Source organism: Amblyomma maculatum, chromosome 1 (genome assembly GCF_055883805.1).
Source record: "Amblyomma maculatum isolate TAMU_Amacu chromosome 1, ASM5588380v1, whole genome shotgun sequence".
Classification (NCBI taxonomy): domain Eukaryota; kingdom Metazoa; phylum Arthropoda; class Arachnida; order Ixodida; family Ixodidae; genus Amblyomma; species Amblyomma maculatum.
This window is the reverse complement of record NC_139344.1, coordinates 245,692,658-245,709,859: the sequence shown is the minus strand read 5'-3', so window position 1 is coordinate 245,709,859 and position 17,202 is coordinate 245,692,658. Positions and strand designations below refer to the sequence as shown.

At 42.1% G+C, this 17,202-nt stretch overlaps 1 protein-coding gene and 1 long non-coding RNA gene across 4 annotated transcripts in view; both read right to left on the bottom strand.

Moving 5' to 3' along the window:
• LOC146206141 (uncharacterized) overlaps positions 1 to 17,202 on the bottom strand; it is a 195,608-nt gene that overhangs the window by 115,184 nt on the left and 63,222 nt on the right. The window lies entirely within an intron of this gene.
• LOC146206142 (mortality factor 4-like protein 1) overlaps positions 1 to 17,202 on the bottom strand; it is a 49,512-nt gene that overhangs the window by 11,801 nt on the left and 20,509 nt on the right. For both annotated transcript variants that reach the window (XM_084590768.1, XM_084590769.1), the window contains 6 exons: positions 11,779 to 11,897; positions 11,509 to 11,601; positions 4,612 to 4,703; positions 4,383 to 4,488; positions 4,071 to 4,140; positions 408 to 492 (listed from right to left, as the gene is read on the bottom strand). In XM_084590768.1, the coding sequence (XP_084446894.1) occupies positions 408 to 492; positions 4,071 to 4,140; positions 4,383 to 4,488; positions 4,612 to 4,703; positions 11,509 to 11,601; positions 11,779 to 11,897 (565 nt within the window). The remainder of the gene's footprint in view (positions 1 to 407; positions 493 to 4,070; positions 4,141 to 4,382; positions 4,489 to 4,611; positions 4,704 to 11,508; positions 11,602 to 11,778; positions 11,898 to 17,202) is intronic.

The window sequence follows — 17,202 nt, the reverse complement described above, 5'->3', positions numbered from 1 at the left end:
GTCGTTTCAGCCACTGTCGTCACATTCCTGTGTGATGAAACTACAGGAACATTTTCTATTCAAGAGAAGTCACTCCTTCCTGGTTCTTGACCTATTGCTACAAAAAAGGACACTGATATGGAACAAAACTTAGACAAGGAGTCAGCTGTGTTGCATGAGTGTACCTGGGTTAATTGTCTCTTAACAAAAACTGATTGAGGGATCTATTTAAATATGAAAATTCAAAGGAAAGTACAAGAAACTCTACTCCCCAAAATAAAGGTCTACCTGAAATTTTTACCCTCCAAAGTGCATCTGCATCTAAATAATGCAGTGATACAAAACCTACTAAATTAACAAGAGCTGCTTCCACCATGGCACACACACAAGACCCTATATGGAAGCCCTGTTACGGGCACATTACTCACGTGAGAAATTCGCGAGTCTCGGCCTGCAAAATCTGAATGCACTTTTCATCCAATTTTGTATAGGACAGCACACCGCCAATCTTGACTGAAAAGAAAGAAAATGTGTCGTGACCACTCTGAACTACTGCTGAAAGCTGATAGCATGATTCTCCTGTTACCCGCACATTTTTTCTCAGACATAGAGCATTCATGGACTCATTCCACTGATGTCTCCAGCTCTCCCCTTACATAACACTGCACGTCCTTCACCCGCACAAGCAATGCAAATTAAGAGACTACACTGCAGTAATTACCCCTTTGAGTGTCGAATATTCCGAAAACAATTCACCCCCAGTGTCAAATTTCTTTATTGTCGATTTCAAACAAACAAAACTGGCAAAGTTTGAATAGGCAAAACTATAGAGATTATTATATGCATAGCATCAATGAAAACGATGAACAATTTCAATACTGCCCTGTCATCAGAGTCATCACTGTCGCTGTCAAAAGAGAATGCAGTATGTGCCGCTGTAACGCAGTGCTACTCTGCACACAAACTGCCACAAGCTAACTAAACCAGACAGCAATGACACTCAGTGAGGGTTGATAAGCCGAGAGTCTCAATGAAGATAAAGATCAGTTTCCCCGGGCCGGAGGGCTCCTGGCAAAGACAGAAATCAACTTTGGCACTTCCGTTGCGATCACACGCGGGCGAGCCACCGGAAACCACTCGTGACACTGAAGGTCACAAATGGAATTTTTTCCCCCACAAAATTGTAGCACGAGCAATTTTGTAACAGTTTTTTATAAGTTGCTGAAGGTTGCAGGAGCACCTCCTTGAAAAAGCAAGAGTCCCAGCAAAGACAAGTCAAATTTCGCGCTTCGGTTGCGATCGCAAAAAGATAACCGAAACCACGAATCTCGCCCATGGTGTGTGATTGTACCGTTGAAATCAGCGTTCAACAGTATTCGTACGGCAAAAAACAGTTAAAGGGTTAACCAGCCAATTTGGGTATGTCAACAGGAGATTCAAGCAGAGACAGCAAAAGAGAGAGAAGATTCTTTTTTTTTTTTTATTCTGCACACTGCCTGCAATGCACCTAAACACTTTAGAGAGAGTGACACACCCTCACATGCACTCATTTCTTACAAGTGAATGCTGCTTTGGAGTGGTAGATTCAAGCTAATGCTGCTCAATAACCCCCGACGTACGGGACACTTACTGCATCACTTTCATATCAGGTTCCCTTTGAGCTAAATAAATGCTATAAGCTATATTCTTTCCTCTGCTTTTACTTGAAGGGAAGTGTTACCAGGAATCTATTTCATTATCCTTACTGACCCATGGTTATCCTCCTTTCATATTACATATCCTGCCCATGCCTATTTCTTCTTGATTTCCACTAAATGTCACTAAAATGAGTTCGTTCCCTAATCCACCATCCACGCTTCCTATTTAATAATGTTACACCTACCATTTTCTGTTCCAAAGAATTGTCCTTGAGGACAACGCAGAGTAGAACCCCTAAGTTGAACCCTTTTCATAAGCCTCCATGTTTCAGCCCCACAGGTGAGTACAGGTAAAATGCAACTGTTGTATACTTTCCTCTTGTGCAATAACGGTAAGCTGCTAGTCATAACCTGCGAGTGCTTGCCAAATGCGCTCCATTTCATTCTTATTTTTATTTCCTTTTCATGGTCTGGATCTGCTGTTACTACCTGTCCTAAGTAGACATATTCGCCTACAACTTCCAGTGCTCCTCTACCTATTGTGAACTGCTGTTCCTTCCCGAGGCTGTTGAACATTACCTTAGTCTTCTGCATATTGATTTGTAAGCCTAACTTTCTGCTTTTCCTGTCTAGGTTATCAATCATTCTCTGCAACCTATCCCCTGAACTTAGCGAGACAATGTCATCAGCAAATCGCAGATTAGAGGTATTCTCCATCAACCCTTGTCTCTAACTGCTCCCATTCCAAGTCTCAAAATACTTCCTCTAAGCAAGCGTCTCCTTGCCTAACACTTGTCTTTATAGGAATTTTATTACTTACTTTATGGATGACTATGGTTGCTGTGCAACCACTACAGATATCTTCCAGTACTTCCATATATAGCTCATCTACACATTGATTTAGCAATGCCTGCATAACTTCTGAGGTTTTCAGGTTTTCTAAGGTGATTCAAATGCTTTCTCGTAATCAATGACTGCTATGTATAAGGGCTGGTTATATACAGAGCATTGACATGATCAATAGAAGAGTACCCATTTAAAAACCTGTCTGATCCTTTGGCTGATCAGTCTAATGTTGCCCTGATTCTAATAGCAATTACCTTAGTAAATACCCTGTACGTAACAGATAGCTGATCAGTCTAATTTTTCAAGTCCTTAGCATACCCTTTCTTATGGATTAAAAGAATGTTAGTATTTTTTCAAGATTCCAATATCATTGATGTCAAGAGGAATTGCATACTGTCACTGAACGGAGACAATGCCATAGGCGACAAATGCAGAAAGGTGAAAATGAATGGACATTAGTTGTTGCCATTGCCTACATCACTCTGCGTGTTACAAGCAAACTGATAAGGCCGCACCCTTGCGGATGTTGGAGGAAATAAACATTACAATAGTTAGAGACAGTATGGGTAGCCAATTTTTCTAGCAAAACATCCCGATCGTCCTTCAATAAATCTGCTGTTAACTTCCCCAGTTGCTTTCATTCTTTTCATAGCTGTTAAAGCTTTCTTGACCTCTCCCTTCACTTTGGCGGAACGTCTCAGTGCCGCTCAGCACCGCCAATCCCATTATCACCCTGATTACTTTGACTACTACACAAATCAGCCCAGGACTCCTTGGGCACTTTGGCTACCTTATCCCTAATATTAAAGACATTGCCCGCCTTGTCCCTTAGCACATACATCTGATATTTGCGTATGCCTAGTTTATTTTCCGCCGCTTTCAGGCTACCATCGTTTTTTAGAGCATGCTCGATCCTCTCCATACTATACTTCCTTATGTCAGACGCTTTACGCTTACTGGTTAGCTCTGATAGCCCAGCCAGTTTCATCTTACCCACTGGTTTGGAGGCTTTCTTGCTTCAGCGTTTCTTAATCACGTCTTTTGTCTGCTTAGGTAGTTTACTGGGACTGTGTCTAGCCTACCGCCAACTTCCATCGTGCACTAAGTAATATCTCTGAAATTATCGCTCAATGCTTCCAGACTAATGTAGCCTTCCTTGGTTAAAGCTGAAAGTTCTGTAGCAAGATAGAGTTCTTTTACCATCCCTCTCACAGCTAATTTACTGATAAATTCCTTTCATACTGGTCTGCACTTTTCCTTCTTCAAACCTGGACTAATTTAAGACCTTGCCATCCTGTGGTCACTACATCTTACTTTTCCGATTACCCCCACATACTGTACAATGCCAGGGTTAGAACCTGATATGAAGTTTGTCTCCCCTTTCGGGCTTTTCCATGTCCACTTCGTATCTCCTGTTTGCTCGAGAAGGTATTCATGATTTGTTGCATCGTAAATACCTTCTTGGCTTGATTATACCAGTTAAAATTAATGACAGCCTACTGCCACATTTCACTTTAGCCATGGAGTTAACTGCCACAATGACTGTAACATCTGTTCAAATTTAAAAATACTGAGAAAGTGCCCATAATGTCCAAGTATGCAACTTACCAAAGAGGCGCAGCAAGTGAGTGGCACCATATATTCCTGACATGGGTGTGTCTGGGTTATCATTCAGAATCTGTGAAAAACATATGCCAGTTAAGACTGCTGCATGAGCATACTTTTAACAAGAAGCTATTAAGCCAAATGCCTCTACAAGAATGCATAACGAGAGAACATCTGGCACAGCACTGCATTCAATAAAGCTGCTCAATGCCCAAACAGCATATTTATCCTGAAAATATTTTACAATGTCCTACAATAGCGTTCTCATTTTTAGGCACTCCCAGATGCACAGACTTTCGTGAAGTGTAGACTTACATCGTCATACTGCGGTCGCTCAAAGTTGTACAACAACTGGCTTCCCAGCATAAGATTGAAGTATTCCTTCAGGCCATTTGTCACCTCGATAACTACACTCTTTCCCCTGCAAGAAAAGCAAAATGCAATGAATTGACAGACACATTTTTGCAATCACCGGTTTTGTCCGTTTTTATTTCAACAGGAACGTAAATAGAAATATCTTCAAGCACAATACAAAGCTACTCACTTATTAGGTGAGATGCCATTTGCTGAAGTCCTTTCTTGCACATAATCAGCAAAAATCTGGTCCACCGTGAGTTTACAAGGCAGCTGAACAAGCTGCACACAAACGCAATGGTTAATTAGGTTGTTTACTTGCTTCTCTAAAATGAAATTTTTCATTTTCTAGAGACACAACCAAGGTATATTTACCGGTATGATGTAGAGATATGAGGACAAAGGGCTGAATTTTATAAGGCTCGTTACCTCAACAATACCTTAACAGTGGCGTACCCTCATTCAGGGCATACTTAAAACATGACCAAAAGATGACACACTGCTCTTAGGCATCCTCACTGAGCTAAAAAAAGACTTCTAAAATTTGGCCCAAAATGTAGGAGCTGCCTCTAAGCTGGCTTTTATGGCAACAAGCACTTCGATACAGTCGAGGTGAAAGCCAATTGCTTCACAATGAGTTCACCTTTGTTTGCTTGCTACAAGTTGTGCGAACAAAAACACAGGGTGTGTTAAGTTTTCACTATACCATTTTATCGACAACCCTAATGTTTTGCAAAAAATTAAGGCGCCACCGAGTTCTGTTTTAGTGGAGAAATGCAAAAGTATTAGCATTATTTGCTGCTGATGATCCTGAATCAAGTGACTCCAGTGTGACGTCATCACCTTTACAGCAAAAGCTTTACTAGCTCCATTACACGAAAATTATGGGATTATGGATGGCTCAATGACCATTTAGCCTTATGTTCATTGATTGCATTGTTTCTCCAATGTACATATTGTAAAGAGCATTCTAGAAAGTAGATAACATTTGACGATGTGCCATTAAACCTTGGTTTTATGTGAAAAGCGAAATCACTTGCAGTACTTTTGATCGTGGCGCTCATCATCCGAGACACAGTAAGCAAAGAATATTTGTAGAACAGGCGACACGGCTTAGAAGAATATGTAGCAATGATAATGATTACTTGAACGAAGTACTACATTCAATGAAAGCAACAGTAATTCACAGAAACTGTCCTTGTGACCCCTTTAAGTGGCCTCAAGAAAGCAACCATTTTAAACCACACTGATGCACTCACGAATCGACCAAAAGCCAACACTGAATGCAAACCATCTTTTGTAACGAAATACACCGATGCCTTTTCAAGCATAAACAATATTCTGCAGAAATACCATTCCATGCTAACGTCTAACAAACTCCCGAAGAAAATATTCCTGGAGGCACCAAGGGTACCATACAAATGTAAAATGTACACTAGAATGTCTCCGAGGTTTGTGTTGAACTCGAAAACAAGCACATCCTTGCTCTCGACCCAGATGTAAGACATGCAAACATCCACAAAAAGACAGCATGGTCTGAAGTACTGCAATTTCACTTTCCACATAAAATCGGGGTTTAATTGCACATTGCCAAATGTTATCTACCTTCTAGAATGCTCATTCTGTCATAAAAAATCAATCGGAGAGACAGAGCAATTAATGTTATCCAGCAGACACAGGCAAAAATCTCCCAAAAGCAGTTTCCCAGCATTTCAATCAGAAAGACAGTAAGTTTGATGAAATGAAATTATTCTCCAATCGGGCTTTAAATCTTCAAGGGATAGAAAATAGAGAGGCATATATCTAGTCCATAACAGTGGAATCAGCAGGAATAAATATCTCGAAAGGAACATTAGAATCCCTTAAATATAATCCCTCTGTGCCATAACTAGTCAGGAAAATAATTCTGTATAGCTTGAATTGTACAGTTTGCTCACAGCACATGTATACTCTATCCCCCCTCCCTCCGCAATAGCATAAGCTGCAGGTGTTTTTCGAAAAGTTTCCTTCTTATCACTTACTTTGGCTCCCCCTTGAATCCTTTTCTTCAGATAATGTAAGGTGTGGCAGGTATGGCTCACTTCATTTGTTATTATTCTGTTTCTTTGTCCTTCTCCCCTCCTTGGAGAAAACTCTTGATAATTATTCTCCTGCAGCTGCATTCTTTATCAGGACCCTTTGAAATGCCTGTCCTCTTTCGAGAAAGGCGTGTCAGCATCGAACCTGCTTTAGGTGCTGACTTACTATCCACCCCGCATTGTATTCTTCCTGCTGCTGCTGCTTTTAGTTTCTTTTTCAAGCAATTGGATCATTGGTTCCAGGCTCAGAATTTCATATGGAAGGAAACATTTTTCTCTCTCTCCCCCCCCCCCCCCCCCTTTCCCTGGTGTTTCTTAGGAAGCAAGAGTTTATTTAATCCCCCGCCAGTGACGATCGCGCTGCCCAGACGAAGACAAGTCCCCTCGTCGAAACGCTGGCTCAACTTGCAAACTGTGGCTCCCCCTCAACCCTTGTCCAGTGCTCTTTCATACTGTGTCGCCATCTGCTTTCTCCCGTCCGACCCTAAATTATTCACCCACATATGACTTAAACTTTAAATTCACTGTACACACCATATCGTTTTTTTTTTATGTCTATAAAATGCGCAAAGTGATAGGTTACACAAAATTTTCTGTGAGCTATTTTTACCTAGATTTGTGCGCCATAATGTACTAAAAAAAAAAAAAAAAAAAAGTTTCTCCGTTTTTCCCCAGTGAAAACAGCCATCACTCGGCACCAAGCTCTTTGAAAAAATTTAGTACTGGCAAATAGAATGTGCTTTCTTAAGCTCGGAGTGATGCTTCGTTTATAGAACAGAAAAATGCACTGCTCTCATTAAGACCCTGAAAAGATATTTATGGTCATAAACTGATGCGACAGATCTGTGGAGGTGGCCTTTGTGAGTATTGGAGTCAAATTTAAATGTTCTATGTGCGTCTTAAAATTTAGTTTAAAAAAAAATTTGCTTTTTGCAACCAATAAAATTAACACCTCACCGCATGTTCTTAGCCACCCTTTGCCACTGATGTCAACTCTGCTGTCTGGGTGCACGCCCAAGTGACGTGGGCGGGACAGGGCATGTCAGCGCGCACAGAGTTGATGGAGAGGGAAGGAGCATTATTTTTTAGGTGTTACTTAAACCAGCTCAATTTTTGCACAGTGAAGATGAGTGATTGCATACCAATATTTTGTTTGCGTTTTCTAGCCTTAGTAAATATCCTTACGTGCCGAAACAAACAGTAATTAGAGAAAATAATTTCATTTCACATTTATTTGGTGAGCATCTCGCGATTCGTTACTCCAGCCATGCAACAGGCAATGCGTGAATATAAAGAGCTGCCTATAGTAGTTTAACTGTTAAAAATGGCACAATTACCACTCAAAGAACTGCCAGCATGCAAGATCTTTTGTCATTCTTTAAGCTGCGTTGTCCAAAAGAAGCAGACCTGTGTGCTATGCTAACGGTCAACCACACGATAAGCAGGCCTAATTGCAGAATAGACCCATTGCTAACTTCATAGAGACTTGATCACTTCTTTAGAACACTCTTTAGGCACTGAAAGAAGTTTCAAAAACAAGACAGCACTGGCTAAGATAGCAAAATCTCAGTGGCACAAAGGAGTCTCTCTTCTGTCAAGAGCAGTGCAGCATCGTCCCGGATTGGTGTTACCTTTCTGGCACTTCGATGCTCCCACCTCTTGTTCTATCCATCATACTTACAGCTGGGATGTCACACATACAAACACTCTGCCCCTGTAGCCAAAAAAAAGCTGGTTTGATTTAACTTTCCTTACCGACCCATCGAGTATCGTTACCTTAATAAACGATAAATTCGCGCGAAAATTGAGGAGCCTTTCACGTTGTGTAGGGATACACTGCGGCATTTGGCACGCAATCAGACAACTGAAGTTTAAGTTACAATGCAGTGTGCTGTTTTTGTGCGTTTTTTTTTTCATGGCACCATTTTTCGAATGCACTCGGAAGACACGGTACAGCCATTAGTCCACTAACAGTGACTTTCATGCCATTTTCGGAACTATCCGTTTTGCTTATGGACACTGAACCACCTAGCCCATAACACAACTGAAGCTTCATTTTCAATGTTCTCTTTTTTTTCCTCGAGGCGTCACTTCCCGACTGCCTTCCAACGGTGCGGTAGTATCCAAGTCATGAACAGGAAAGGCTAGCTTGAAAACATAGCAAATCTTGTGACTTCGCCTAGACTGCGGTTGTTTTTATCGACACCCCAAGTAGCAGAGAGTATGAACATTCTGATATTTACTGTCGGAATAAATTTTTCAAAGTGACGACAATGAAAACCAGGCTGGAACATCGCAATATGCGCACCAGTTTCGTTTTAGTAGTTGGCCTCATTTTGCGCGTGCAGTTATTATTTTGTGCCAACAAAACTATCTAACTTGGAGCTCTTGTTTATTCACAGATAGTGGTCAATAAGAGGGCAAACATTTTGTATATACCAGAAAGATTTTCCCCCTTTTTTTTCTTCTTCTCAGGTACACGTGTAGCTTTGCAAGTTTTAATAAGTACTTTTGTCTGGGCGAGTTGGTTCACACTAAAAAAGTAATACATTTGCGGAAAAAGCAGAGGTATCCTGTTGTCACGTCTCTTTCTTCCTCTACTTTTTGAGCAAGTTTATTACTTTTTTTGTTTAGAAGTTTCGCTCATTTTTTTCTGTAAAAGTCTTCCTTTTGGCAATTAAAATTGTGTTTCAACAAAGATTTTGTTCAAACTTGAATAAATAACACATTTCTGCAGCCTCCTTTTTATGTGTTACATAAAATATTAAGTCTAATAACTTTTGCACAAAAAACAACCTAAAACCCATAAAAAGCGGTCATTTTCCCCAACAGTAAGGAAAAAGCTGATGTCTCAAAGCAACTCAGGCTATGAGGGATGCTCACGTAAAGCTGTTGACATGCATAGAGCCCAATTATTTATTCATTTTCTGTTCGCATGGCCTACAACAAGCAAAGGAGGGTGAATGTGTCATGAGGCAAGTGGCCTTTGTTTCAATAGCGAAAGCCATTTCGTAAAGCAATTATATGAAATCGATCACTCGGCGCCATAAGTGAAGGTATAGGCACCAGAAAAAAGAACACGTAACCTTTTGACCTAGCTGCTTCTACGCACAAGACTAAAAAATAAAAGCACACATGCCATGGGAGACCATTCCATGTAAGCCGGTTTCAGCGGGTGCAGAAAGAAATGCGGAAGGAAGGCTAACAAGCCCTTCTCAGTGCAAACTACAGCCTTTAACTTCGAATGTGCTGTTTATAGTTAGGGGTTGAAGTTTTTGGTTTTTTATTTTCAAAGCATTTGGGTGACTTTTTTCGGTGCTTATTTGTAAACACAACTTCCGTTTTTTTTTTTTCGGTTAATATTATTTTCTGCTGAAGAAAGTTTTTTTTCTGGTGAGATAAGAGGCGTAGTGTTCATTTTAGATTTTTTTTCTTGCATGTTGTTCTTTGCACTTTTATTTAATGTACAGTTGGTCATATATACAGCTAAGTTCCTGGAAGAAAATGCTCTTGTCTCGATGAAAATTAGCGTTATGACAAAACTGTAAAACAAATCCACCATTAGACAAAGGAGTAACTGAATTATTCATTACGATCAAATTTTTGGATAAACCAAATCGCTTCAAAAACAAATGCGCTTCTCTCGGCTTGTGTCTGAGAAGTGTCACATGGCAAGAAACTGGCGGGTTTTTTCTTCGAGATTTCCTGAAAGCACTTGCGCTGCAAATGCTCTGGTCTGTCCTCCGCCCCTCGAAGTGACCGCCTTGCTGCAGGCACCCCTCCTTGGACTCTTGATATGTTTATGAGGGTCGGGAAACACTGCTGCCATTCTTTCCCTATTTTTGAAGCCATGAACAATGCCTCAAAATCCTCAACCGCTGTGCTTAAACCAACGATCCAAATGTAATGTTCTCCCATCTTCGAGAGCTCGCGGCATGCATGAAAAGGTACTGACCTTTTTCGGTTTAAACCGAATCTTTTAAAATGCCTTCGGCGTACCTTTATCGGCGTTTTTCGGTTTTAACCGAAAAGTCCAACCCCTATTTATAGTTTTACGCCTGTAATTGCACAATAACAAACAAAGGCAACGTGCTTTTCGTTTCAAATGCTATTTTCCCAGAATTCTTTTTCTCAGTATGTCCTGTACAACAATGCAACAAATTGTGCTTGTTTTCTTTGTTAGCTGCATCTTCAACTCTGTGATGAATTCATGAAATGGAATGTACCAAAAGAACAAATTGCATTCAAGAAATGGTTTAGCGCAATATGAAAGATTTGCATTAACACCCCCAAAGCACAAACGATAGCCAAAGCACTAAGATGTGCAACTGATGCTCTAATCTATATGCGCCACATTCTGAAGCAATGTGTGGGTAAAAATGCAGTGACATCTGCCTCTTTCACTTAGCAGTCATATTACAGCTGCCCCACTTGTTTCACATCAAAATGTGGGATCAATGTCACTGACACTAACTTGTCTAGTAAGTCAGTAACTTTATATAAGGTGGCTAGCTTTTTACATTTTGCCTATGGCAAACCTACCAAATATTATCACACCTTTTGCATGTTGGAAGACCAAGTTCTCAGCAAGAGTGCACTGTGTTTTAAAATGCTGCAATAACTGGATGGCATACCCAACAGCACAAGCAAAATTTCCTAATTTATCATGAGAAATTACTACTTTCAACTTGGATCTCCGTGCAACAAAATCGAGGCCCCTTCAAGTGCAGCTCTGAACTGGACATTGCATGCATGAGAATAGGCTGTGAGAATCCCAAAAACAATAGATGCATATCAAATGAACTCAGTGTAAATTTTTTTTCAACAAACAAAGCAAAGAAGCAGTCTTGTACAAAATACTTCTTTAGAGTAAGATAACACACACTACTATGCCTGCACAAATGAAAGTTTGCAGTTTGAACTGCTAATGTATGACTGCATTATTTGAGGCATATTCGAAAAGCAAGCGTCGTTTGGTCTTAAATATGTATAATCATTGCTAAGCGTACCTTTTTCTGCCAAGTGATGAGGTGCCAGTCATCGACAAGCCAAGGTTTGAGCTCCTCTGGTACCTTCACGGTGACCTCGGCTGGGAAGCCCTCCTACAAGAAAAGTAAAGCCATGCATGGGTGGCTTGAAATAAATTGGGGCACTGCCAGCTGCCTAAAATGGCACCGCTTCATACTGGAAATGCGGCAAACCGGCCACTTGAAAAGAATAATACCTTGTGTCCTTGAAAAAGCTCTTGTTACATTCATGCAGCACATAAAAAAAATTACCGGCGCATTTAGGGGCTCTTGGCGGTTTCGTTTCTTTCGTTGGGTTTCCCCAGCTGCCTCTGTGGTTTGACTAGTAGTACCCTGCTGTTGGGTGGTGGCTGAAGATGACGCTGCGGTGCCTGCAGTTGTACGGGCAACACAAGTTCAAAACACACGTGCAGCTAACGCTTATTAATACCTGCATTTTGCAAGCATATCTTTGAAGCCAATAAAAAGGAATAAAAACGGCAAATTAGGTATACTTTGGCCATCACACAGCTTCAGTTTGGATACAGTGCCATCATAATCCTTTTTTTTTCTCTTTTTTTACTGAAATTCCCTGCTCCTTTTCCCAGTTCGAAAGCATAATACACATTCTGTGCACGTCCTAGAGCACAGCCCGCGCCTTCTCCATCTTACAATGTGGAACAGATACAGTCAATCCAAAGCTCATTCCCCTATCTTTTCATACTCTTCACCATCAGCCAGCCTTCGCACTTGCACTACATATCTGTAGGGGAGAACACCAGCTGAATAGCACCACACGACAGAAAGCGGACAAACTCTAACAGCGGCCAGCAGACCCAAACTTGGCCACAGGTAACACAGAGCATCAGCTAGCTGAACTAAGCATGCAAGTCGCTCCCTCTGCAAAGTGCACAATGTGTCTGGCATAGAAAATAGAGGAAGCGCTGGCAGACCAAACAAGTAATGAAAACGAAGTACTATCCACTGTGTTTGGATTCAGCTCATTATTTACTGAGCTGAAGATGTGGGGGTTTGCAGTTACAATACGCTAAATAAAGGAACTGCAAGCACAACACAAACGAGACAGAGAGCAATGCACCATGAGGGTTACATACTCTATGTCCTGTTTGCAGTGCAGTAGTAATTCTTCTCAATCTTTCAACCTAACACTTGCACAGAAAACTAAAACCTCTTTTATCTATCCAATGAAAGAAATACTCTTTAACAGTTGAGCCCTGACCACCGCGCTGATTATGTTCGTTCATCAAGTCCGTAGTAAGTGGATTAGATAGTCAAAAATACAAAATAAGAAAAGTGGTTTTGATGTTGTAAAATGAGTATACTGTGCCCGACTACCTCTCCAAAAAGGACTAGCATGGCTCTTTTGAACCTTCACAGTTTTCACCGAGACCTATGCCGACCAGAGGTGGACAATCTCATTGGGTTTCGATCTCAGCCTTAAAACGACTTCAACCTCATGGAGGTCGGCCACAAGGGAAGATTCTTTGAGTTTTTGAGTGAGGTCAGGAAATCGGATCTCAACCCCATGCGTGAGTTTGAGGCTGAGTAAGGTTGTCTCTCGCTGAGGCTGGCTTTTGAGGTCAAGGCCTTGTGCAGTTACCATAGCTTACACTGACGAGCACTCCTTCCGAACTGTAGTTCCAAGTGCACCACCATGGTGACCAGGGCCACTCTGTGGAGCTCAGTTTCCCCATTTAGGAGGTCCAAACTTTGGGTGCTTCTGGAGTGTTAAATTCAGCCTAAGCTTACAGCACAGTCTTCTTGGAAAGAGCCCTGTTACCACTCATTGCATTTCGTTCACTGTTAGTCTAACCAACAATTAGCTCACATCGTAGGAGTTAGGCTAGCAAGCTGCTTCGCAGAGGACCAGCCTTAACCTTACGCTGTTAGCAAATTTTTTTCTCGACTAAACTCTCTTTCCCTACAATGGGGAGAGGGAGCTATCTCTCTCCCTACTTTTCTACCTGCCAACCATAGAAGGTAGCTAGTGGCTTCTTTGTGCACCAACAGAGGAAGGTGGCACGTGTCCACCCCACTAAGATTGACGATTGGGCTTCTATAATAATACGTTAAAAAATAATAATAAAAAATAAACTAATTTCTGTTCTCCAGAAATATGCATACTGGAAAGCTGTAAATCATATTTTCTCGAGGGTTCTTGCACCATAAAAATGTGGCAGTGTCATCGTCAAGAATATTGAATACGTAAGGCATTATAGCAGCGCATGATGGACCCCTTGCAAAAATCGTTAAGTAGGCTTTCCCACGCTGCTTCTTTCCCCAAACATGGCGTCACTGGCCGTCAGAAAAATAGCGATATAGACTTGAAATCGCATGTTGCTTCTACACAGATGCATGTAGTGGTAATAGAGCAATTATGCGAATATGTTCTGATGCATAAATGATATGAATTATGGCCATAATATAATGTTTCAATACATTGCTGTTCCGCCATTAGAAGGGAATGCAGCATAGAGGTGAAGCTGACTTAACATTTACGAAAGGGGTCTATTGACCAAACTATATGCAGGGCCTTCCCCACAGGAGTTGCAGGCTCTTCCACATGCAAATCGTGCCAAGCCTGCCAAAACCCCATACCATGCACGATAAAAAGCAAATCTGCATTACACATTGCATACAGAGTATTTCATGCAGCTTGAACCAAGGCTTTAAAAAAAAAGCACTTCACCACAGCTGGATGCAACAAACAACCCATTGCTTCCTGCCTTGTAGTGCTCTTAACACTATTTTAAACTCTGGTTAATTAGATAATTGGTTAAAATCAATCATGCATTTTTATTTGCTTTAGTCAAATACGATTTGCTAACTAGTAGAGGGAGCTAAGGAAATGCAGACAGAATTTCTTCCACCAATATATCCCACATGTGGTTCCAGCATGTTAAGAAAATGTGTTAAATATGAAAAAAAAAAAAAAAAATTAAGTGATTGCTCTCTTAAAAAACATGTTGCAGGGCTAGTTAGTGCTAGCTCTACCCATCCAGTTTATTTCTTCCTGTGTCCTCGTGATTTATGAAGCGCTTAATAACTTGTTAAGAAACTATGATTGCTCTCTTACTACCGTATTGCTTAACAGTGAAAAACTTTTTGAATCAACAAAGTGTGTACGGTCAGATCCTTTCTTTTTCGTATTCTGTGGGCTTTTCTTAAATGCCAGAAAAAGGGCCTCATGGGTAATATACTGATAGAAAAAATTGTATTGGCTGTTCCTTGACCATATAAAGCTAGCTTAAAGGCCCATGAAAACGGCCCCCAAGAAGCCACTGATAAACGTGTTCAGTGTGTAGAACACAACCTTTTGAGCATTAACGCAAAGTATAACTCCTTGGAACAAAGCCAGCGATTTATTAATTTTTAAAAATCGCGGGCAGAGAGAATGTCGCTTGGCGGTGTCGCATGGAACTATTTCCTTAACGCGGGACGTCACGGGTGAGTTGACTGGCAAGGCTTGCTAGAAGCTGCCATTCGCTGCGGCCACTGCAACCATGACGTCACGGACACACTTCCGGTAGCTGCGAAAGTCGTCTGCTCGTGCGCTGCTCGAACTCTGTGCGGGCTGTTACACAGCTCGCCGCCCTTATCGGTTAGGTGGCCATTGCCTATTAAGTACAACAACCGAAGCGATGCAGAGATCGGCAGAACGAAGCTGCATTTACAAATATCTTATTTATATAACGTTGTTTCAGGAGTACCGGAGTGTCGTCCGACGAGGCGTCAACAGCACGGTCAAGCACCGCATGATGGCAGCACCTCCTCGACCGCCGTAAACACTGCCGCTGTGGCCCCTCCTCCCGCATACCGTTCGCGAATGACACGGCGGATCGTTAGCACCGATGTCCGAAATAAAGCGTGCTAAAATTTGTTGGCGTCTGGAATACTGAGCCGAATATCAAGTATGAAGCCCTTGTGAGGATCGCTGACCAGCAGCAAATTGCTGGTAAGAGCGATAGCCGTGATACAAGCTAGTTTCTGCTCAAGCCAGCTGCCGCTGGTGCATTTCGGCTGATCCGATCTGCTCGTACCAGCTCTGCGATTAATGCGTCGTCAGTTAATCCTATAATTATTTTACTATGGCAGGATAGCATTCACTATAAGGCAGTCTCATAAGTACACGATTTACGACAGTGTTGATCATGTTCCAAAGCGTCGACTGCCGCAGCTTCGAAGCGAAACAATTTAGGCCTAGTGACGACTAGGGACGGTCACGCACGGCGCCGTCGTTCGCGCGCCCCACCCCCGCGGTAATTGTGTAACGTACCTCAGCCTGCTCGCGGCATCCCGTGCTGCAAGCATTGCATACTCTTGTACTTTCATAGCTAAGGCCGCGTATGTTTTCACGTTCTGCTCAGCAACAAGCCGTTCAAACGATACTGCAGGCAAGACAAGGCTTCAGTACGCAGTCGCTGCGCTGTCGGCCGTAATCGAAGACGTCGGGCGGCGCCATAATCTATACATCGATCTTTAAACGTGATACAGTGGGCAAATGAATAACTTTGTGAAGCAGACCCGCTGGTAGGTTTCGCGCACTCGGGCGCAGACAAGTAGCTTCCATCAACAGACGCCGTCATAACCTCGGTTAACGACGCAAACCGAGGTCGTCAAGCTCTGTTTGCGGTAACCGCGGTTAGTGGTGTAACCATGGTTTGGTCCGCCGTGTAACATAGTGTAACCGCGAACCCGTGGTTACCCTAACAGTCTCTGCGCGAACTGGCGAACTCCTCAGGCGTGTGCGAGCGAGGACGGGTTGACGCTAGTACGCCAGCGAGCGAGCGCGCTGCAACCGGAAGTTCGTCGAAGTGACGTATGTCTGAGCGGAGCTTTGAACTTGCTTGTATTCTTTATTTTTATGGCTCCCTTCGGCGTACGAGTTGAGAGGGAAAACTGGACGGGTCATTTTTAATCGCCGATATCTCTGGTGTTGCAGAAGCTAGATCGAAAATTTTTGCAGGAGAGTGATGGGTGGTTCAATGCCTATCAGTGTTATGGCATTGTTTACCCTTCTTGGTGACCCCTTTCAGTGAACCTTTAACAAGGCGCATCACATCCTAGAAGGAACATATAAAAAAGTGAGTCATTACTCTTAATTATACAACTAATTATAAATAATATTATGAGTAGTGCCACGTAATGGCAATATGCATTTAACTTTACCCAGGAACAGTGTCCCGCTTTTTAGGCTCAAGTTCTCCGAAACCGCCAAGGTGAACGCTTGGGCACGTTGGTTAGACAATATCTGTGCAGCGCGTTAAGACGAGTACGAGAGGGGAGACAGACAGACACAGTGTTGTCTGTGCCTCCTCTCGTCCTAGTCTAATGTGATGCACCAATAATGTAAAATTCTCCGAAACACCCTGAACACAGCCAAGATTACTGTCGTAATAAGTAGTTATAATGGTATTATCTTAAAATTCTAGACAGATGAATTTTCATCAGTTTTTAGTGCATAACCCATTTGCTGGCTTTACTTTTTTTTTTTGTCCTTTGAGGTCGAGCATCTGCCCTCAACCTCGCAAACGAATTTGGGATGAGGTTGAGTGAAATCACTAGCGCTGTATGAAAAATTGAGGTAAGGTCACCTCAGGAGACCACAACCAGTGAGGTTGAGTGAGGTCATCAACACCATATTATGGCCATCTAGACTTCTCACAATACAGCCAT